Genomic DNA, 24,347 nt, shown 5'->3' with positions numbered 1-24,347 from the left:
CAAGTGCCCCTCATGCCTGGATGAAACAGGAATTCTTGGAGAGATCCTTTGTTGCAGAGCCACAGCAGCAAGAGACCTGACAACTCAGGGCCAGCCTCGGAAGAGCAACAGCAGGTACCTGCTGCCAGGCTCTTCCTGACAAGCCAGGGCAGGGCAGAAACACTTCCATTAACAGAGGTAAGAACTGTTAAGCATGAAGAGCAGCCCTCTCCACAGCAGGGGAACACTCACAGAGATGGGCTCCACTGGAGCACGGAGAGTTCACACAGCACCAGACACGGGTTTAGACAGTGCCAGCACCACACAAATGAACTGCCAGGACCTTGCTAGAGTTTTGTGGGATTTTTATTAATTTTTTTTATTATTTTTTGTGGGGTTTTATTTTTTTTAATACAGGCTAGCGTTGTACCCTTGCTAAAGCTGCTGATTCTGCCACATAAACTAGAACAGAAATTTCTCAGAAATTATGTCAGTTCCCCTCCTTGTTAATTCACTGTCTGCCTCCCAACTGAACACCGCTCTGGATTTGTGTTTGCAGAAAACATTCCCTGTACAAAGTCTGACGTGCAGCTACACTGTTCTGACTGAGGAATGAAGAAGCCAAGAGTCCACTGAACATTGGATTTTTCCCTGTACAACGTGGCCTGATGTGGAGTTTGGTCTACTGAGGACAGCGAGTTAACCATAGAGATCGTCGTCATTGTCTTCGCTGTACACGTTGCCCCCGCTGCCACCTCCTGTGCCTTGGCTCGGACCGGCGCCGCCCTGGTTGCCTGATGGGAACCTGCATGCAGCAGTGCAGGACAGGAGAGAAGAGAAGCTGTTGAAAAGCCTCCCAGCAGCTCAGCACCATCCCCTCCCTCTGCGCCTACCCCCAGTGACAACTAGGATGGGCAAGAAGGAATGGGATGAAGATTTAGGGAAGGTCAAAGGGCTCATGGCTGCTGGCTGTAAAATCTCACTTGAGATAAAGGAAGAAAGGGACTTCAGGTGCACCAACAGAGCAGCAACAACCAACCTGCAGCATGGCCTACACCTGCCACACTGTGTCGTGGTGCTCTGTGCTCAAGGTTGAATGAGAATGTGCAGTGCAAAAGAGGTTTGCTGCCCAGAACCCATCAGAAAGCTGCCCCAGTGCAGTGCTCGGGGGCTGGCTGAGCCACACTGCCCAGCCCTCACACCCCACAGGTACCTGAAGCTGCCAAAGCCACGGCTCTGCTGTAGGGTCTGTGCAAACATCTCATATTTCCTGATGTCGTTGTCACTGACGGAGCGGCGAGCAAAGCGCATGGCCTCCTCAAAGTGATCCCTGCGGATCTCGGGAACTGGATCATCCTCCTCCACCTCCTGCAGCAGGACAGAGGGACCGGGTGAGCTGTGTGCACAAGCTCCACAGGCCCAACAGCTGCTCACAGCTTCCCCCCAGGTTAGGAGGCTCCCAACAGTTTCCAAGGCGGGGGCTGGAGAGGTATATATGAGTCAGGGCTGCAGAAGGCACCTCCTGAGCAATGCTGACCATGAGGCATCCCAGGAGGGTCCTCAGCCTCCCACAAGAAGAGAACAAAGTGCTCCAGCTCCACGCTCTGCACAAGAGCCCACTCATCCCCGAGGATGACAGAGGAACACATCACACCTCAGGCATGTGGGTAGGGAGAGCTTGGTGTACCACTCACCATGGCAGAAGGGTTGGTTTGCCTCTCACGCTCTCGCCTGATCTCACTCTCGATGGATTCGCGGATGGCCAGTTTGCAGGCACGCTGGCAAATTTCTGTCAGGTCAGCCCCTGAGAAGCCGTTGGTCATCTTCGCCAGGAAATCCAGGTCAACATCCTAGAGAAAAATAAAAATGGAAGAGAGGCCGTTGCTTTACACCTCATATCCCCAGGTGACAGAGAGGTATCTTTAGATCCCAGGGTATCAAGGTGCTGTCTTAACTATAGCCAATTTTGGAAAGATCAGCTGTTGAGATTCTCGTTTTCAGGAAAAGTTAACCACATACGAAAGCAGGCTACACTCCTCACACCCACCAAGAATCCACAAAGTGGCTGTAAATGCCTCTGCACTTACAGATTTAGGGTATGACTTGCTCAGGTCTCAGCACGAGGAGTCAAGCAAACACCATCAGACTGGAAACAGAGATGGGGCACAAGCCGACCAAGACAGCCGACCTCCTCCTCTCCTCCCCCTCAGTTGAGAGGGTATTACTGTAACCTTCTTTGAAACTAAGTAGGTAAGCTTGGCATAAAAAAACTTGGGCTCCCACCTCATGTCTGTTTTTCTTTGGTTAACTCTCAGCTGCATTATTGCCTCTTCCCAGGCAAGGGACACAGCTCTTGCCTATGACAGGGCTCAGCAACAACTCACTGTAACTGCTCCTCTTCAATTTGTATTTCACAGCTGTGTGTTCTACACTTGTTTTTTTTTTCCAGAGTGCAAGAATATTTTCCACCTCACCAAAATAGATCCTGCACCATGAGCAGAACCCCATTATGTGACAAAGAGCTGCTGTGGCTGCAGACTGATTTCTGGCTTTGCTGACACCTAACCTCAGAGCTTCAGCTTCCTCTCCCATTCTACTCTACGGATGAGCCTCCAAACCTCTGTGCTGTCCACAGCTTGTGAGGAACATAAGCAGCAGACAGCAAATCCAAGTCAGAAGTAGTCAGGGTGCAGATTCTACCTTTGCAACTGGTGATTTCCTCAGATTGGCTTTAAGGATTGCAACCCTGGACTTCTCGTCAGGCAGGGGGATGTAGATGAGCTGATCCAGGCGGCCGGGGCGCAGGATGGCTGGGTCAATGATGTCTGGCCTGTTGGTGGCACCGATGATGAAGACGTTTTTCTTGGTGGACATGCCATCCATCTCGGTCAGGATCTGGTTGATGACACGATCTGCAGCACCACCGCCATCACCGATATTCCCGCCTCGGGCCTTGGCGATGGAGTCCAGCTCATCAAAGAAGAGCACACATGGGGCTGCTTGGCGAGCCTGCAAAAAGCAGTGGGCACCATTACTGCATGCTAATACTGCCCAACAATGAGCATGCTGACTTCACACTAAGCTTTCCTCACCATTAACACAGCTCAAGAGAAACAGAAGTTCTTCACAAGGAGAGCTTGGAAGAGCCACTCCAGAGCAGTCTCCTGCCACACAACCCCTCCATTAAATTCTCCTGAACAACATGTTGGATTTCCCTGAAGTGGGAACAATGTGAACTAGGCAGAAAAGCAGTAACTCCAACGCCTAGAGTGAAAAATGGAGCCATTTTGCAGGACAGGAACTCTCTATGCAAGACCTGAAGATGTCAACTGGTTATTCAGGCACTGAAGCAGGTGAGATATATCCAATGGAAAGGAGAAATCCAATTGCTGTCTTCAGCTACCTAATGCATAGTTATGGAGAGGTGGATCCTTCTTCACAGCGTGCAGTGAAAGGAGGAAAGACCACAGGCACAAGGAGATGCCTGCTGCAGCCCTCACTCATGCACACCTCTCCAGCCCCTAGCCTGGAGGGTGTTGGGAGTCTCCTGACCTGGAGACACAGCTGTGAGCAGCTGTGAAAATCCCAGTAAGAAATAAGGAAGAAATTTTTCACAATAAGAGTGCTCCAACACCAGCACACAGGCCCAGAGAGGTCAGGGATTCTCCACCCTTCACACATGTCCAGAACTCAATTCCCTGAGCTGATGAAATTTCAAAGTTAACTCCCTGCTCTGGACAAACAGCTGAACAAAACAGTCTCTGAGGTTCCCTCCCACCTCAATTTTTCTCCACTCTCCTGCTAACTTTTTCCTAATAGCGCTGTCTCTCACCACAAGAGCAAGGATTCACAAAACAATCCATGCAGACACCTTCTGGGACAGGAGATGACTCTTTGGGACTACTGAAAGGAGTGAGCTCCTTCCTAAACTGTGTATATTGCACGACAACAACCCATAGGATATTTGAAAAATCTGTAGATAATGACAGTTAATGAGGTGTTAATCGAAGTTTCCAGGGGTGTGGAGTATACATGAGCCCTCCTAACCACAGCCTCTGCCAAAGACACTGGGGAATTTATCACCCTCTACTGACAGATGCCAACTGCAGTCAGGGAAAAGAGCTATGTTGCTGAAGAGGATTCATTCCAACACCAGGAAAGAGCTCCTGCTCTCAGTGCAAGTGGGGAAAACACAGAAGACACAAAGAACCAGTAAGACAGATGCAGTGGAGACAAAGTTCTGGGGATACCTCAGCACCAAGATAGCACAGAGAGCAGGAGAAACACCTACCTTGTCAAAGATCTCGCGCACGTTGGCTTCAGACTCACCAAACCACATGGTGAGCAATTCCGGCCCCTTGATGGAAATGAAGTTTGCCTGGCATTCGTTGGCAATGGCTTTGGCCAGCAGTGTCTTACCACAGCCAGGTGGCCCATAGAACAGAACCCCTTTGGATGGGGTCATGCCAAATTTGAGGAACTTGTCTGGGTGCTCCACAGGGTACTGAAAGAGAACAAAACAAAACCCCCCATGATGAACCACAACAGGCTACCTTTGAAGTACAGAATGGTTTTCATGTCAAGGGACCTTCAAAAGATCATCCAATCCAATCCAAGCCCTATGCAACAGGAAGGGACACATTTCTCTGAGTCAGTTTTGATTCTACCAGAAGCACTACCTGAGATTTCTGGTGGATTAAACACAAGATCCTGGCAGGTGCCATTGCAGTTTTTAAGTGGACACTGCCTTGGAAAGGTGCCGAAAACAACCTATTTATCTCTAGGAACTAAGTACAGTTCAGTACTTTCCCAAGTACCAGTTCAGTACTTTCCAGCACACTCAACCTCAGTATCACTCAGCCCTGCAGAAGCAAAAGGGAACAGCTCATTACCTAACCTATTTGCTCTACTCTCCAGAGACAGCAAGGTGTCTGATATGAGCCTTTATCCTCAGCAAGGAGGTCATATACAAGACAGGTGATGATTTTAACATCAGAAAGTTAGACTGAAAATTTAGATTCTTTTATTCACAGACAGGATGTTTCTACAGCACCAGCTGAAAGGAGGAATGTATCCAATCCAAACTGCCCGTGCAGACACCTGGAGTTTCTATAGATCATTTGCAACATTTTGTTCTGTTCCTTCCTCTTGTAGAGGGCTTCAACATTACTTCTCACCTGTCTCTGTGCTAAGGCTGATGGGGAGCCCTTCAGAAGCTCTCTTTATGAACACCTTCATCCACTGCCTGCCAGATACAGCTACCATGTAGGATGATTCTCAGCAGTGGTCTCCACTTAAGAGGCAGAACTGTGGCTGTTTATGCATGTTGCACAACACCCACATCAAATGCCACTGCAGACTCAGCTCAGGAAAACATAACGCTGCTTCCCAGCGCCTTCCTCCCCAAGTTCACTAAAATGGAACAGCATGGTATTTACAGACCATTACAAATACATGCCATAAAGCCTCTACATTTACTCTGTTTGCAGCCCAAACAAGAAACTAAAGATATTCTAGATTTTATTATTGTATTTTTAAGCTGGCTAAGCAAAAAATCTGCTGTAAAGCCTTACCTGTACAAGCTCCTGGAGTTCCCTCTTTACATCTTCTAGGCCACCAATATCTTCCCAGGTAACTTGTGGCACCTCCACCACAGTCTCCCGAAGAGCAGAAGGGTTGCTCTGGCTCAGAGCCCACTGTTGTTAGAAGAAATGGTATTATATGAATTCTAACATGTTACACTCTTTTGCTTCAGAGAAGCAATTACACCCAGAAGAATATGGGGCACTCCTGCATTACCCTGAAGTCATCCATTGTCACTGCCAGAGAGTTCATCACTTCAGCATCGATGGTTTCATCTTCTAGGTCTATGAGATCCATCTTCTTTCTGATCGCCTGAAGAGCAGCTTCTGAGCAAAGAGCAGCCAAGTCAGCGCCAACATGGCCATGGGTCTCGTTTGCCACCTGAAAGCAGAGCACTGACCATGACTCACAGGGATACAAGTAAGGGCAACACATGCTCTGATCCCTCTCCTGGAAGAGAGGAGAGCAACACCAGGGCTTTGCTGCAGATTCAAGACAAGTGCTAACACTCAGGCAAAGACACTGTGCCTTCTACTGCCTACTAGAGATCCAAGATGCAGGTGGAATTTAGAAAGGTAACCCTGAGGACTGCAGTTCTTCATTCAGAACAGAGATGACAGGAACTATCTAGCTTACAGGTGGTACAGGGATACCACAATGCTCACCCAGCTGTGTGTTAGCTTTTTCAGGGATGATGTACTTTTAAAGGCAATGACATAGCAAACAAACCCAGGATGACAGTGGCAAGGCACTTCCAGATTGTTATGATACACATTTGTTTCACTTAGCCACGCCATTCCTAACTAGTGAGTGAGGACTTTTGGTCACTGGTAAACTGGTCAGAAGGAATCCCAAATCACCCATTCATGCAGTTCCAGGCTGTTCTAATTAAGCCACTCCACTTGTACAATCAAAACCTTAACAATTCTTCCACTATGAAACAGTGCACCGGAAACGAGAGAAGCTTTCCTAATGGCACACTACTCACCTGCTCCAGATCCACATCATCAGCCAGTTTCATATTTTTTGTGTGGATCTGCAGGATCTCCAGGCGCCCAGTGGCATCAGGGATACCAATATCAACCTCCCTGTCAAAACGACCTGGGGAGTATAAGCACAAATTGAGCTGCTGATTCTGCACACCACAGGAGCTGCAGCTGCTGCCTTCCTCTGACTAAACAAGGTGATGTTTTCCACAAAATATCAGAACATGACAGAGTTTTGGGTTTGCCTGCAACATCTATCAGCACATTTTAAGAGACAGATCAGAGAAGGAAAAAAGGTATTAGGCATTTAGGGAAAGTGAGACTACTGTGAGACTAACAGTAAGACCTTGGGATTATACAGCACAGAGGATTGCACATTTAGTAACTTCTTCTAAGCTGCATTTCTGGGAAATGGGCTTCAGTGAACCAACATACCATAAGACATTTTTGTGTATTTCTACCTTTGTGTCCTTATTACAAGAGTCCAAAAATACTGAAAGATTTAATTTTTTAGACCTTTCACAGCACTACCCAAGTGGTGAAACACATGAGGAAAATAGGGCATCACTGCAATATTCACTAAGATATGTATGCCTCTATTTTTCCTCCAGCCACAGCTATGCTTTCCAATGGCTCACTACACATTTAAGAGGCCAGTTCCCCTGGCACAGTTGATAGGTTTGCTATTACAGACTCTACCAACTGGTCATACACCAGATATTCACGTTTTGAAGACCTGAATCTCAGAAACTACTGTACTGTTCATTAATAAAAGAAACCCAAGTCAGGTAATTCACAGTCTTCTGCGATTTAATGCATGAACATCCCCTCAGGCATTTCCTCCTTAAGTGTGTCCTGAAATAGCTTCACCTAATACAGGCTGGCACACTTTTACCACTTCAAAGTATTATTTCTACACATTCTCACCTAACACGGCACAGAAAATGACATCAAAGGCTGTAAGCCCAGAAAATAATTTCTAGCAAGGAGCTGGAGACAAGTCAATAGTTTATGTAACCTATGTTCAGCACGACTTTCTGCTCAATCCTTATGGGGCCCCTGAAGCATGACCTGTCACAAAGTGTGTGACACATAGGGAAGAGAGGGCAGGGGTGGTTACCGAATCGCCGGAGCGCTGGGTCGATGCTGTTGGGTCTGTTGGTGGCTGCCATCACGATCACATGTGCCCTCTGCTTCAGCCCGTCCATGAGGGTCAGCAGCTGAGACACGATGCGACGTTCTACCTCCCCGTGTGTCTGTGGGGACAGAAAGCAGCGCTGACACCAACAGCTCTACAAGGAGCAGGGCAGCCAGAACGGCATGGGAGCCGGCAGATACAGCAGCCACAAAATGGTAACAAATGTCCTGAACTGTATCTAACTGTATCATTGTATTCAGTGTCCAACTGAACTCAGGTGCTAAAGAAATGCTACTCTGTTGTGAAATGCAGAGACTCAAACCAGCTGCTACCAAAAAAAAGAAGGACATGCTAATTTACCTCCTACAGGCTCTCTTTACCTTCTCTCTCTTAGGAGCAATGGCATCCAATTCATCAATGAAGATGATGGCAGGAGCATTCTTCTCTGCTTCTTCAAAGGCTTTCCTCAGGTTGCTCTCAGACTCACCAGCCAGCTTGCTCATGATCTCAGGACCTAAAAAACAGCAATGCTGTGCCACTCAGAAGAGAGGTAGCTAGCCCCAAAAACACGCAGCTGAATATTTTTAGTACAACATCCACATGGGACAAGCTATATTTCAAGCCAAAGCAAACACTATCAATCAAATTCACTAAATCTGCAGCTGAAAGGCAAGACCAGCATGCAGAATTAGTTTCTATCATTATTTTGGTGTTTCCAGTTTACTCTAAGAGAACACAGCACTAGACAATGAGCTACCTTTAGCTGCCTCTTTCCTTACCCTATTTCACACTTGGTGAGTTTCTCTGTAATGTGCCACCACACACAGTTAATGCCAGTCCTAGCTTGCAAGAGAAGCAATCAAATTATAAGGTGATGAATTACCAGGATAGGGAAGGAAAAAGTTCTATGAAGCCATCTTTAGCTTACATTACACATGTATACATTTACCTCTGTATGATCCTATAAACTAGTTTTAAAAAGTCAAAACAACCAACCACAAATGAACAAAAACACAATTCCCATCTCCTCTCGAAGGTTAAATACAAAATTAAGGTGTGTAAGCACACTGATCCCAAATGGATGGACAGCATTCCACTGACATCTACAATTGCTGAACACTAATGCAGGTTTAGAGATTTATTCTCTTTTTACAGATTTTGCTATCATGCTCATGGCAGTGGTAATGAAGATAAAATATGCTTCTGAAGGATCCAAGAAAAATAAACCTGACCCTCAGGCACAGACAGCTGCCAGCTGCAGAGACACAGGTGTGGGCAGGTGCTCTGAGTATTTCATTACAGGTAACTCACCAGCTCTTATCAGCTCTTGTCTGCAGCACTGCCTGCAGCTCCGGATTGGGGCCAGCAGGCAGCGAATGCATGGCTAACTCTGACAGTGTTATTTTCATTATGCAATAGATGTACAAGCATCTAAAGAAACGGCTGGTGCATTAGCATTCAGTGACAGCTTCCACACACTTGAGGAAGTATATGACAGGGTGACATGTGGCTAAAATTAGTCCATTTACATCCACTCTCTTGAGATAAAAGCAAGTCTCTAATCCTACTGCCGGTCACTGCGGTGCTGTGCTATACTGTCACATGATTGAAACTGGAGAAGAAAAGCTGCATTCCTTCAGTAAAAACGTTCTCTTATTCCAGCACCAAATAAAATGGAACAGAAAAGCAGTGTGGAAAATTCAGAATCTAGTCCTTACTAGGTATCAACTAGCAGCCACCTCAAGTGCTACAGGTGAGACTTATCAATAGGCGTTCTGTCACTAGTAGCTAAGTCCAAAGGATCTCATTATAGTTTTCAGGGAAGTTCCTTCCAAATAATGTACTGTGAAACAAAAGAGGCCTTTGTGCTTTACTTGAGGGAAAAGAGGAATCCACAGCAGCAGCTTCTTTTCTGAATGGAACATGGTGGGAGCAAAGCCAGAAGCCCTGCCAGTTCTGCCTTCACCAACACAAATGGACAGACTGACACCAAATGCCTGTGTCTCAGCACAATCTTCCAAGCACTCTGCTACAACACAATCAAGCTCAGGGAAGTGCCACTACACATAGTTCCACACAAAGGGCTTTCAAGTGTCCCCACAGACATGCTTGAAAGAGGTAAGGAAGGATGTCAGGAAGACAATGTGGCTCTACAAGCCCTGTTAACACCATTCCTTACCATAAGAGGGACAATTGAGCACACACCAGACCTGGGGCCAAAGCAGCCACAAAACTTACCGTTGATCAGGAAGAAGAAAGCCCCTGTTTCATTGGCCACTGCTCGGGCAATCAGTGTTTTACCAGTGCCAGGAGGACCATACAGCAGGATCCCACGTGGAGGCTGAGGACAAAGGCAAGGGACTTAGGTTGTGAGTATCTGACTGCTTAAGCAGCTTCACAGTGAATTTGTAAGCATTTGATAATGCCAGTCTGAAATTGTGATGCAAACTCATGCAACAGCTGCCATGTCAGCACTGCTATCAACACCCTTTACTACTTCACACAACACACAACAAAAACCTTGCCAGTAACTGGCAGCGCTGATTCAAAGCATCACTCTGCTTTACAAGCTGCCAGTGTTTCAGTCTGTGTCCAGAACACGTAGGCAAATACCTTCCAAAGACAAGCATTAAAAAAAAAAACCAAAAACCCTCACCACAAATTATTTATTCCCCTCTCCAATACCTCCCAAATCTCTGTCGTGGAGAGACATCTCCCAGGGCTAGCCCACTTATGCACCTGCACGTGGGGACGTACCTTCACCCCTATGGCCTTGAAGAGAGCTGGGTGTCGGAGGGGAAGCTCCACCATCTCCTTGATTTGAGCCAGCTGCTTCCGGCAGCCACCAATGTCATCATAGCCCACCTCATTCAGCGACTCCTCTTCATCCTACCCGGAGGAAATACATCAAACATCTCAGTGAAAACAATAGCTCAACAACCCCTCCCAGTCTACAGAAGCCAGGAATATGGCTTTTTAGACATTTCTTGCCTGTCTTGAGATTCTCCCTTTCAAGTCTTCCTGATGTCTTCTATAATTGTTTCTTAGCTCTGTCTTCCCAGACATATAAAGAGAATTGCCTGCACGTACTCAGACTTCACTGAAGCCCACCCTCTGGAATGACAGCCTCTGCTGCCAGGTTCCCTACAGACTCTAACACAAAACAAGCTCTGTGACTCTTTGATGGGGCTAATGGAAGTAACAAGAGACAATGTCAGTATAAAATATACTTACTCCTTAGAGTAAATGCTATCTAACTATTTGGCATATTCAACTGCCAGTTAGTTACTCAGGTGCAGTGTTACCTTTTGAGACCGACTCCAATTAGCAGAGAATATTAAGGTCCAGACATATGGATAAGATCAACTGCAACCAACTCTTCCCTCACAGTATCCATCCATTCACCCATCCAAACCTTTACTGGCCTCAGTTATTTAGGCCACACTAAAATAATAACATAGCCTAGAATCTCAGAGAGGCTCAGTTCACGTCTCAGCTGCTTCAGGCAGGTCTCTCAGGGGCTGGACCTAACAAGCACTGAAGGTCTCAATTTTGGAGACTTCTGCCCTCTCTGGGCTCTGCTCCAGGATTGGGGAAAACATTTTTCCAAGTATCTACTGGGAATTTCCCTTGATCCCCTTATATTAGCTTATATTAGTGTGTCCAGTCATGTCCCTAGGCATAGCTCTCAGAAGAAGCCTGGTCATCTATCCCATTCCATCAGGCAAGTTGCCAGTAGGCCTTCGCCTCCCCTTCTCCAGGCTGCATCATGCAGCCAGTCCTTCCTCCTTCATCCTTTACCACCATCTCCTCATAATTTTTGTGGCCTTGGCTGAACTTACTCCCGTCTATCTATGCTTTGGACTTAAGAGTCCAAGTGGGATTCATGGAGTGCCCAGGTGCAGTCTCCCAAGGGTCACAGAGGTGTTTTTCAGAAGGCAGCTTACAACAAACCAGCACTCATACTATTTGCAGGCAGAAAAAGGTACTTATTCTATGAAGTATACAACCACCTCAGTTAATTTCCCTCAGGTTTCCTACTCTGTATAGTAAAGTAGCCAAAACCTGTCAGACAAGCCCCTCAGGCAGCCACAAGGTTGCAACACTCAAGAGTAGACACCTTAATTAACTGGGGAATTTTTATTTTTTTAATGTAAACCATTTGAGGATTTAAAATTTCTCTTGGAAAAAGTGCCCATAACATTCTTTTCACATGGCATGAAATTTAGCACCATTGTAAGCTCTCTTTGCTATGGATCAAGGGAACACTGAAATCAAAAGATGTATCCAAGCACAGTGTGAAATATCTGGAAGCAGATGCAGAACAGCTGCTGCCAAAGCATGGCATCTCATCAGCAAACCTACCCCCTGGTGCTTTCAGCATAAGAGGAAGACACTGGAAGTATCTTTCTCTGACTACCTTCAGCAGCAGCACATCTCCTGAAACCAGAGTTTCTGACCATTACATTCAGTACATAAAATCTCAAAACAAGAAGTGCAAACACTGCTGCCCTCAAGCACTGTCCCAGAAACAGGCTTTGGACAGAGGAGATCCAGCAGGAGCACCACATGGCAGGGTTCTGCTCACCTCCCGTTTGATGGGCTCTCCCTCACAATGGATCACTGTGTCCGGAGCCACTATGCAGTACGGGCTTGGATCTGTCTCCACCACTTTGAACTCCACTGCACGCATCCCTCCACGCACCAAAAAGATGTCACCTGTAAAACCCCACATGTGAGTGGTGTGGTGCAATCCATATCTCCAAAACATCAACCCCTGTACAAGCAGCAGCCCCAGAGTTTAAGGAAGTTGGTCACATAGGCAGACACTGTGGCCTTTGTAACACTGCTTTGCATGTTAAACTCAAGAGCTGCATCCACTGCAACAGCCTGAGCACTGTTTCAGTTCTCAAATTTCATCCAGTAAAAACCAGCAAACAATGGAAAAGAATACCCTGCCCAAATACAAACCACAAAGGCAAGAAATCACTTTTTTTTTCCATACAGTTTCAATTTAGTATTTTTAGAAGAGGCAAAAATCCCTAACTCAATAAAAAAATAATTTTGAATTTATTGTAACTAGTTGATACTAGTTATAACCGTTTGTCTCCAGAAGCAGAATAATATGTAACACTGCACTGTGACTCTTGGCTGCATTGGGCTACAGACCCTGGAAAACTTCCACTTGTGTCTGTAGTGTACTTTCATCTACGTTACATTGGAAGTGTTATGAACACAACCCCAAAAGTGTGCTTGGTTTTCTACTCACCCCTCACCCTCCCAATTATTCTTTCAATTACTCCAAATAATGAATTTACTCAGGGTGCCAGCTGGTATTCATGTCTTGGCTTTGCTTGGGATAGAGTTCATTTTCTCCCCAGTAGCTGGTCTGGTGCTGTGACTTGGATTCAGTTGAGAATAATGCTGATAACACACTGATGTTTCAGCTGTTGCTCAGCGGTGTTTAGCCTAACTCAAGCACTGGTCAGTTTCCCAGGCTCTGGCAGGGAGCAGGGGCACAAGAAAGCAGGAGGCAGCATGGCCAGGAGAGCTGACCCATATTGGCCAAAGGGATATTCCATGCCATAGAACACCATGCCCAGTGCATAAACTGTGGCGATTTCACTGGGAGACATCACACACTGATGAAGGACAGGCTGCGCATCATTCAGCAGGTGATAAGCAACTGTCCCAGGTGTTGTGCAACACCTGTCTTTCTGTCTTTTTGGGTTTCATCCCATCTCTTCCATTACTACTACTACTACCACTACTATTATTTTACATAAATTATATATATATATATAAATCTATTTTACTTTGTTTCAATTACAAAAATATTCTTAATTCACAGGTTTCTCCTTTTTCCTGATCTGCTTCCCATCCCATGGCTGGGTGCAGAATGAGTAGCTATCTGATATGTAGTCACATGCTGGGATCAAAGGACAACAGTCCTTCTTGGCAGCCAGCACAGGGAAAAAGGGTTGGCATAATAACAGATCTGAGCAGAACATGTTAAGCTTAATTTGTTATAAGCATTCAGTATATAATAGTAGCTGGTGACAGTGTTTATCCGTGCTTGTTCTCAGGGTGTTTTCAACAACTGAGTGTAGGTGACCCCTGTGGTGAGGTTTATTGCCCTTGCTGCCGGGGCTAATGTGATCTTTGTGTTGTTCTTTGCAGTAGTGGCTTATGAGGAGATGGAGTCGCTGGTCCTGAGACGAATCTGAGGAGTGAACTGGGCACTGCCATCGGCTCTGTAGTTTGGGAGCCATCCACTGGGAACCACAGGGAACTGCACCTCTCCTACATCTCCCTCCCGATGTCTTCCGATGCCGGGCTGATTACAGTAGCATTTGAGCATTTTAAAGATTTTTAACATCTTTTCAATAGACCTGAAGCCAGGCTGGTTCTTATCACAGAATTTACCGAGTTGGAAAGGACCCATGGGGATCACTGAGTCCAACTCCTGGTCCTGCACAGGACAGGTCCAAGGATCACATCATGTGCCTAAGGGTATTGTCCAAATGCTTCTGGAATTCTGGCAAGCTTGGTGCTGTGAAACAGCACGTCGCTGAATGTGATTCAGGTCTTGTTTACAGTTAATATATTTAAGAACATCAGAGGGTAAAGTGTCCAGGCCAGTGACTACCTAAAACATTTTGGAATTTCACTCCTAAACAAGTGTAGAATCCTGAAAAACTAATAAATATGTGGAAAAAGGTGTGCTGTCAGGCTGGCAGTTCCAGAGAGACACAAATCACTGCAATGTGCTGGGACCTGGTGCAGCACACTGGAAGCCTGTTCCATATTATTCCATATTCTAAGAGGAAAAAAAGGTCTTTGGATCTGATGACAAAATATCAGGCACCGAGGCTACTCCATTCCCAGGGACAGGCAAAGCACGGTTTTCAGAGGGTGCACTGCATTCCCTATCACGCAATAGCCTCTGGAAAACCAAATGATGCAATGGACTGCTCATGATGACATGAAGAGCAAAGGCTGGTGGGACCAGCAAACTTTGGGACACACATTTAGCAAAAGCCACCTGGTGACTGCCCCTCCCCAACCAATACTCATGCTATAGAAGGAGACAAAGCTCCTGTAGTGCACACAAAAAATATGCTGGGATAAACAGTCTGGGTCACTACTGCCTCAGGCAAATGCAAACCACGCATGGTTCTACTTTTCCACACATTGTTCTCCTTTTCCTCAAGGACCTGTGTGCATTTCATGGGTGATGTGGGAGGATGGAAAAGCCCAGTGTATGGGTCAATGTGATTCGATTTGAGAGTAGGAAATTAACTAAACTGCATGATGGTAATTGTTACATAACGCACACATGATCACTTCTATGGCAGCTATATGCACATCACCACATTCAGCACCTCACAGCAGCCAACTCCACCACTCCAGATGTGGTGGTTTGAACCTGAGTCCCCTTCAATTACCACATTAATGAAGGATGGACTCTGATGAAACTGGATAAGCACAACATAAACCAAACCAACTGATTAATATGTAGGCAAGTCACCAATTACATCACATGGTAGCAACTTAGTTTAATGGGATTTTCTCCCAAGTTACACCTGAGCCTTTCTGATGTTCTCCCATCTCATATAGCTAAAAAAATGCAGGAGAACTACCAAATTGCTCTGCCAGCCAGCAGCAGCAATGACTCCTTCTGAAGATTATGGAAAATTTAAATTACCACTAGCAAAATCTCTCCCGGCAGATGCTGGTCTAATGCTTCATGGAGATCTGTGCAAGCTTCTAGAAATTCTCTGTACTTAGTCTCAAGACTAGCTCACACTTGTGGCCATGAGGACTTCAGTGACAGGCATTGTTACCTTTCCTGATAGGTCTGTAAGCTTCCAAGAAGTAGGGCTTGAGATAGACCTCAAACAGATTCCCCGTGATCCCTTCTACCGTGTCATCAATTGGCAGCACGTGGATACGTTTGCCATATTTCACATCTGGGCAAGGCTGGATGCTGCAGAAGAAGAAAACTCCAGTTACTGCTGGACTTACACCTCAGTGTTACACCTGGACAAGAAAAGCATGCCCCTTCCCAAGAAAAAACATCCAAATACCATCAAAAGCCTTGGTGAGACTTCCTACCCACAAAGAAATATTTCAGTGCTGACAAGGCAAAAATCATACCCACCAAGAGCTAGTCTTCACAGCATACACTTGACTTCACTCCTTTCAGCCCTGTCCAAGACCACTGGAGAGTTTAATAGCTTCCTCCTACTCTTCTGCTCTTCTACAGAGCCCCTCTCCACATTCACACATCTCTAATGTAGCTTAAAGACCTGTGAGAGTCATGAGGTAGCTTTTATATCAACAAGCTACCGGAGAACTAGCTGCAAGGAAAAGTGAGTTCGGGAAAACACTTTCTTCCCTCCTCTCTCTCACTACAGTGCCCAGAATCCCTATTGCTCACAAACCTGATTCCAAGCAAAGGCTCTCCCAGTACCAACCAGGGGGAAACACCTTTGCAGCCATGTGTAGGTCAGTCCCACTTTGTGAGGGCTGATGAGTAGGTTAAAGGGTGAAAGCCCTTTCTCCTTTTAAATACATGCTACAGTTATTATTTTGCAATGTAGCACAACAGCCTACTGTAGCAACAGCTCAAAGTATCTAGCTGTGGCAGAAACTGGCTTCACCAGCCAAGAAAAGCCAAGGAACTGCAGCTGAGCACACAGCTTTTCATATGTGATATGTGTCTTGATTATTAGAGACTCCTAATGGGTTCTTTTACTATGTGCATTACAGAGAGAACACAGCAAAAGGGTATAAGTGAAGAGAGACTGTCCCAGAAGGAAAATATTTGACACACCACAATGACGAAGAGTCAGCATCTTAATCTGGATTTTGGCAGAAAGTGGGACACAGTGAAACTATAAGCAGTTAAAGATTGTCAAGTGAGTGAAAATTCCCTGACCTCACAATGAATCAAGACAATTGGCAACACATTTGGGAAGCTGAGAACCACTAAATACACAGTGCTAACAGAGGAGACCAGAGCATGGGCTGTCACATTAGAAGAGACTCCAACAGGAATCTCACATCAGCTTAAAGTAAGAACTCACCTATGTTTTAAATCCAAAGACAAAAAGCACCATTCTGAACCAATAACAGCAGTGTTTAAAACTTTCATTTTTAGAGGTAGAGGGATGGGTGAACAGCCTCATTTCTCTCATCTACTAAGATTGTATGAAACACGTTTTGCATGTAAAAATTAACACAGATATCACTTCAGAAAATCTGGTGTCAGAACCAGACTCTCATTTGCCCAGAGACAACGCTCAGGAGGAGGAGAAGCTGTTAGCCCTCCCTTACTTAAACCTGCAAACTACCATTTTTATGTTCAGGAAATGCTCATGTGCTACTGTTCTACCCATTCCCATCACAGAATGGAACCTGTCTCCTGTAAGGAGAGATACGTATTTCCAAGTTTTACCACTACTTTTAAGGTCTTTCCAATTCAAATCATGTTATGATTCCTACTTCCCACAAGTACTGCACAACAAAACCCCTGGAACATTTTTTAAGCATTCCTAATTTAATAATGATTTTACAACATAAATTGGAGCATAAACATCCTTGGGGCATTTTTAATCTTGTTGTTTGTCTGTTCCACTTTTTTATGGCATTCATTTCTAACAGGTTTTAACTTGCTTTTGCAATAGGGCAGCTCAGATACTATGAGATAATGTGTGATGCTGCTAATGCTTTCCATAGGTAACTCTGTGTCCTCACCTGATAACATCACCCAGGCGCACTCTCAGGTTGTTGCGAACAACCCTATTCATGCGAATCTTCTCATCTGAGCAGGTATCATCTGACAGAACAATGCACACTGCTTCTCTCCTCTTCTTTCCTTTGAGCAGGACAGTGTCTCCTCTGAATAGCTGCAGTTCATCCATCTTTGCCTATAAACAGCAAAGTGTTAGAACAAGATTTTGAAAAAAACAGGAATTCAAGTATTTGAAGGAGAGTTATTTGACTTTGGAAATTACACCTTGAAAGTGATATACTCAATACAGAGAACAGAGACTCTTACTACAGTAGTATAGAGCTAATCCTGAAACCAGAGGAAGGGCACAAGCTCAAATGAATCCTGCAAACTGAGGCTCAAAAAGTATTTTGTCAAGGAGGAGTGTCAGGAAACAAGACAACCCTCCCTCAGTGGCAACAGCTGTAGCTTCTGACGCAAACACTTGTACTCATCTTGCAAAGTTACATTTCAAGTTAATAGACAGCAACAGCTTGCAAACTACCAAATTAAATGCTTTGCCTCTACAGATGACGCACCTGGGACAGTGACACAACACTGTTGTCTTCATTGATGGCTTCGTCAACAATTAACCGATTGGGCCTGTTCTTCTGCTTCAGAATAGCAGTCGATAAGTCATCGGCTTTAGAGCTGGGAGAGAAAACACAGCTTATGAGCCTGCATGATACTGGCCCTGCGCAGCCACCCCTTGTTTTCATCTCACTTTCTAAAAGTTTCTTTGTGGTCTTGTCTTTTATAAATTCTACTTGTTTGTAGAACAAAGGAGAACATTACTTCCCAGGGACCAGTTGCAGGAGTTCAAGGGAGGATGTTTTCTGTTAGTAAATGTAACTGTGAGCTTCCAATAGATACAGCTATGAAGCTATCTATGAAAAGAATTGGTCAGTGAGATCTTGCTGACTGTAAGATGTTTCGCCTCAATGAATTAGTCAGACACATCTGAAATCACATGTAACTGCTGCCAACAAAACAAAAGTTCAAGTCTATTTGGTGTCAAATCCCAGATAAATAGCGGGATTAAAGGACAATGCTGCGGCAACCCTGACAGGAAGAGTTGTAAGAGCTTAGCATGCTGATGCCTGTTTGTTAAACCTAGCAAGCCGTAGAAATATTCAAGTGCTCACAGAAAATGATTTTGTGCTGGGGGTTTTTAGCTATTTTCCACAACGTCACAAAAGTCATCGCAGCTGTGGCCTATTATGCCACAAGAAATACAAGAGATAATTCACTTCCCTTGACAAAATGAAGCAAGTGACAGATCAAGGAAATGGAAGAAGGGCAGATTAACTGTTCTCCTTCAAAATCTAATACAGCAAATAATTCACTCTATGACAGAGTATGAACTGGAACTAACTTATTCTTGAGAAGCTCTTGAAAGCAGTACATTAGCCACACACAACAGGGGTGGAGTGCTGCAGCTTCCCCCAGTGGGCTGACTACTTTCTCCAAGTGTGTGGCTGTGCCAGGGTCAGAAGAGAAAACCTTGCATAGACTGACTTGATTCTGAAAGAAAATAAATGAAAATAAAGTCCTCCCCTGACCTAAGCAAGCAGCAAGCACTGGCAAAAAGTAGCGAGTTTTGTGAACAATGGCAGCAGATATAACTTCGGCTCCATCTCACCCTTTTACACACAGAATGATGAAAAGAAACCAATCCTTGAGTGGAAATGGCAGCACTTGGCATGTTCAGTGCATTTTTAAGAGTCCATCAGAGAGGGGTGACATACCTATGGTGTGATGTTACCCAGGTCCCTCCCCACCTGAAAGCAGAGGCTTTTCCAAGACAGACTATGCAGTGCTGGCTCCCTTCTCTGCCAAGTAAAAAGGGGAAACAATACCAAGCAAGCCCATGAGAGCAGCCAGCTTGCTTTCAAAAGGTTTTCAAGCTTCCTTTAAACACTGGTATCACAGGAAACATGTTGCAAACCACAGGCAACATTATTTTAAGTGAACAAAAGTTGTAGAAGATTTTTTCCTGGACTGCCAGCACTATTGAAAGTTACCTTTTTCCTCTCTTTATTAAAGAGTGCAAGAGGTAAGACACTGCATACCTATTGTCTGAGCAAAAAAGGACACAATAAAAGTTGCTGGATACATCCTGGAAAGGGCTCATGAATTCCGCAATCAATCTAGAAACGTGGGTCTTGTTGTGAGTCCTAAAAAGCCTGCAATTTCCAGGAAAACTGAGAGAGCAGTAAGTAAACTGAACAAATACATTATCAGGGCAGATTATGGTTAAACAGTGCATAAAAACTAACAACCTACTTGTAAAGACTTTGCCTCCTCTTTAGCTCCTGGCCACTGGAAACTAACCCAGCAAACAGATTTCAAGATTTCAGCTAAGGGACACCAGAGAGACACAATACTCATTATCTGGGTTATCCAGAGTGTGACTGTAACTCCACCCTCTGCACACAAGATGTGAATCCCAGGGCCTTTTGATAAGAAACCACTGCCAGACTTTGGCTATGTGAAATGTTGGTGAAACTAAGTGTCTGTCCCTTGGGATGCAGGGACTGCTATTATAGCCAAAAAACCAGCCTGGAACACCAGATCAAAAACAAACAGTAGAGGAACTGGGTAACAACTGGAAGCTTTTCAAGCCACACTCTACAGAAAACAAAAGCTGCAAAAGGCTGGAGAGGAAGTTTGACATGCAGTAGTGCAGAAGAACACAGCAAGAATCCACTTGGTTATGCTACATAAGAGAAAAAAGTTTTAGTATGGAAGAACTGAACCTGCAGTTCCCTAAGAACTGAGGGCTGGATCAATATCAGATGCACTCAGAGCGATCAAAAAGGACTGGAGGCATTAAAAATGGAATAAAAGTGTACAAGAAAGAGCATCCAGGGAGCTAAATGCGCAGGGTCAGCTTCAGTGCTCTGACCCGACAGGTCTGCAGAGGAAAAAACAAAGGTGCAACAAAATTACACGTCAGCTAGGCACGGAAATGATGTCATTTCTCCTGCAGACAAGGGTAAGGTTTAGACAGACAAGCACTACCCATCTTTCAGCAGCAATTCATAATATTGTTATCATCACCATTTGCCCTCACTGCATCTCTCCAGGGGTTCCTCATGCTGCAGCTGAAATAACAGGGCAAAAGAGATCTGTGCACCTTAACCACACTCAGACAAACCGCAACAACTACAGGAAGGAGAGCACAAACAGAAAATACCAAGCAGGAAAGCCTAAGGCGTGGGTTGGGACTCTCTCCTGCCAGAAAACTTTGGGAAAGGACAGGGACAGAAAGCTAACCCAGGTAATTTTTAAAGCTCCTTGATGGCTTCTGCTCAGAGACAGCCTGGTGGAAACCCTCCAAATCACCTCCCTGACCTACCCAGTTTGTCAGCTCCCTCATACGCTTTCCCTCTCACCCCTTTCTTTTCCTGGCTTAACAAAGAGACAAACTGAACACAAAACCTAGCTTTACAGCTGTTTTGGAAATAAAAGGTAATTCAAGGTCTGTATTAAGCTGCCCCTAGACAGAAGATAAAAAAAGCGAGGACACAATCACCAGCACAGCAAATGGCCAAGCTTGCACATAAAGTGCAAGACATCTATAAAACTGAAGCAAACATGTATTAGCCCTAAAGGCCAACCATTAACAGGCTCCCTCAGCCTCCTTTTCTCTCTCAGTAATGCAGTTCAACAGCCTCATTTCGCACATGGGAGGACCAGGGGGACATCCTACAACTTACAGACTCACAGAATAACCTGAGCTGGAAGGGACCCATCAGGACTGTCAAGCCCAACTCCCGGCCCTGCACAGGACAGCCCCAACAATCACACCATGTACCTGATATCATTGTCCAAATGCTTCCTGACCTCTGCCAGGCTTGGTGCTGTGACCACTTCCTTGGGGAGCCTGTTCCAGTGACTGACCACCTTCAGCATAAACCTTTTCCTGATATCCAACCTCAGCCTCCCCTGACACAGCTTCATGGACCTAATCACACCAGTCAGTGGTTTCTCTCCATGTCAGAGTTCCCCTTGTTCAACAACTGATAATGCCCAGAGGCATCACAGGGCAGAGTATGAAGAACACTTCATACCCAGGGTATGAAGAGCAGAAAGTCATTACCAATTAGTGAACCTTCTGAAAACAATAACTAACCTCCAAAGCCCTGCTTACAGTAAGGAAACAAGCTGTTCCTTCAAGTCTGTGCTAAAAATAAGGAAAAAGGCACTTCCCAGAATGATTCCAGCTGCAGTAACAAAAGTGAAAGCAACCACGTCTTCTGCACACTGCCGTGACTTTTTACCACCATCCTTGTGAAATCACTTCCCAGATAAAACCTGTGAGCAATTTCTTACCAATCTGAACATCTGATTTATAATCTGAATTGCTTTTCCCAGATAGGTATTAAAGAAAAAAAAAGTCATAGAGGATTTTTATCCCCAAGTGAAGTATCTGAGGTATGTGGTGACTACACTGAAGTAAGACAACCAAGGGGGCAGTTTAGACACACTGTGGAGAAGCCAAGTTTTCAACACTGTTTCAGACAGGCTGGGAGAAGAAACAGAGATTCCTTCAGAAATCACACTCCCTTAGTTTTTGGAATGCTACTTGACATGCTGAGGCTCAGTTCAGCAAGATGGCTGCCAGCAGCTGTGACAAAAAATGGCATCTAAAAAGTAACCGTGTTCCAGCTGCAAATTAACTTTTTCTGGTCCCTGCGTGGGTGAGAAAAACTTTGCTGAAGTAGAAATCCCTTTTCAAAAACACTCTTAACCTCGCCCAGCTGCACAGCTGGGGTCTGGGAAAGGCACTTCTACTGCAGACACGGAATGTCTGGCACACCTCGCTGGAACTGACCCCGCAGGGCCAAGCAGTTTTGGATTCCAGGCGTTGTTTAAAAAAGGGAAAACCTACTCAAAGAACACCAAAATGCACTAAATGGGACCAAAAGTGCCTCTACCGAAATCAAAAAGTCACTTTCAGTATTTCTGGATTGGGAAAATTTATTTTTGGATTCTATTTTACTGCGCTCAAAATGCACGTGGGCTGCGTGCGGAGACTGTTACTCACTCCTGGGGAGCACGGAAGACGATCCTCAGCCTGTAACTGAGCAAAGCCAACAAGAGTGAGGCAAGACACCCGAGACGGAAACACCGCCGACTGTCTCGGCCATGCCTGGCACAACATGTCTGCCTCGGCTAGCGCCAAGTCACTCGCCAGCCCCGGCTCCCGGGCCGCTGGGAGCAGAAGGAGCCCGGGACGGGTCTAGAAAACAAAGCCCTCCGTAGTTCAGGGCCCGGCGGGCGGGCAGCCCTAGGCCCGGCGGAGGCACGGCAGGAGGCCCGGCCCGGCCTCGCCCCCCCGCCATGACTCGACACTTCCCGGCCAGGCCCGGCCGTGGCGGGGCGGACGGCGGGAAGCGGCTCATCCCCGTTCTGGCGCCGCTTTCGCCCGCCTGGGGCCCGCGGGCCGCCCCGGGTGAAGCGGGCAGGCCGGACCGGGCCCAGGCCGCAGCGGGGCCTAGGCCGCGGCGAGGCGGCGGGGCCCGCACTTACTCGGATCCCGAGGCCATGGCGCTGCGGGGAGGGGGAAAGGGGCGGCGGACGGCGGCTCCTCGAGGCGGGCGGGGAGTCCGGAGGGTCGCGGGGGTCGCGGGCGGCGGGCGGCGGGTTCGGGGCGTCCGCGCTGGTTGAGCCTCAGCGCCGACTCATCGGCGAGGGGAGCCCCGCCCACGCCGCCTCGCCTGCCTAGCAACAGAGTGCGCCGGCCAATCGGAAATTCCGGCCGGCCGCCGTCTCGGCCAATGGGAGAGAGCAAAAAAAAAAGGACCGAGGGCTCCGCCTGAGCCACGCCTCTCTGTGTGTCCTGGCCAATCGTCACCAGCCAGGCGCCACTTTCCGCAGCCAATCGCAGCGCGGTGCTTCCTTCGAGCGACATCTGCCGCCCTGCCAATGGCGAAGAGCCACCGACGGGAACCTGCGGGAGGGAAGTCCCGCCTCCACAGCCGCCTCTGATTGGGCAGCTCCCTAGGGCAGGGCCAATTGGAACGGGCGTGGGGGGCACGCGCGCCTCTTCCCGCCATTCACCGCAGCCTCGTCCTTGCCCGTGGTTAGGGAATGGTCGCGGCCTCGCGGAGGGGCAGGGCCCGCCCTGCCACTGGCACCGGCACCGGCACCGGCACCGGCACCGGCACCGACCGCCAGGCCACGCCGCTCAGAGCCCCATCCAGCCCCCCCCTCGAACGTTCCCAGCGAGCCAGGGGCAGCCACAGCTTCTGTGGGCAGCTTGTGCGGGGCCTCAGCATCCCAACAGGGAAAAATTTCTTCTAATACCGCTTCTAACCGTGTCCTCTGTTACTTTGAAACCCTCATCCCTCATCCAGTTGCTTTATGTCATTGTCAAAAAGTACCTCTCCAGCGCTGTTTGGGCCCCTTGAAAGCATGGTAATCCTGGGGCCTTTTCCAGGCTGAACAATCCCAGCTCTCTCAGTCACAGCAGAGGTGCTCCATCCCTCTGATCATCCTGGTGGCCTCCTCTGGGCTCGCTCCAGCAGGTCCCTGTACCTCCCGTGCTGGGAGCCCAGAGCTGGATGCAGTGCTCCAGGTGGGTCTCAGCAGAGCAGAGCAGAGGGGCAGAATCCCCTCCCTGCCCTGCTGCCCACAGGGCTCTGGATGCAGCCCAGGATAAGCCAAGGTGTTTTTCTGAGGGAATTGCAGGTCAGAGCCCACCCAAAGTCCCTCTCTGTCCCTCCAATGTTCACAGGAGGCTGCAGCAGCTCCTGTATTGTAGAGTTCTGTCATGCCCTTTCACTCCTTGGCCTTGCAGCTCCCAAGCACTCCTTCCCTCTTGTGCGAGGCAAGGCTTTCCAAAGGCTTGGGTAATGGGGTCAGGGGACATTCC

At 46.8% G+C, this 24,347-nt stretch overlaps 1 protein-coding gene across 1 annotated transcript; it reads right to left on the bottom strand.

Moving 5' to 3' along the window:
• Positions 1-327: 327 nt before the first annotated feature.
• Positions 328-23,160, bottom strand: VCP (valosin containing protein). The gene is made up of 17 exons (XM_059873216.1): positions 23,003-23,160; positions 18,004-18,115; positions 17,449-17,621; positions 15,534-15,676; positions 12,275-12,405; positions 10,444-10,575; positions 9,925-10,027; positions 8,067-8,200; positions 7,669-7,804; positions 6,551-6,663; positions 5,779-5,943; positions 5,553-5,675; positions 4,271-4,483; positions 2,680-2,988; positions 1,674-1,829; positions 1,193-1,347; positions 328-784 (listed from the first exon to the last, which is right to left on the bottom strand). The coding sequence occupies exons 1-17, from the start codon at positions 23,017-23,019 to the stop codon at positions 679-681; spliced, it is 2,421 nt and encodes an 806-aa protein (XP_059729199.1). The 5' UTR covers positions 23,020-23,160; the 3' UTR covers positions 328-678.
• Positions 23,161-24,347: the final 1,187 nt, after the last annotated feature.

The sequence above is a fragment of the Haemorhous mexicanus genome, chromosome Z (genome assembly GCF_027477595.1).
Source record: "Haemorhous mexicanus isolate bHaeMex1 chromosome Z, bHaeMex1.pri, whole genome shotgun sequence".
NCBI classification, from domain to species: domain Eukaryota; kingdom Metazoa; phylum Chordata; class Aves; order Passeriformes; family Fringillidae; genus Haemorhous; species Haemorhous mexicanus.
Note: the sequence above shows the minus strand (reverse complement) of the source record. Positions and strands in the feature narration are given on the sequence as shown.

Coding starts and splice junctions, on each gene's coding strand:
- VCP (XM_059873216.1), bottom strand. Junction 5,676..5,778: donor TGACAATGGATGACTTCAGG/GTAATGCAGGAG, acceptor TTCTAACAACAG/TGGGCTCTGAGCCAGAGCAA. Junction 4,484..5,552: donor AACTCCAGGAGCTTGTACAG/GTAAGGCTTTAC, acceptor GTTCTCTTTCAG/TACCCTGTGGAGCACCCAGA.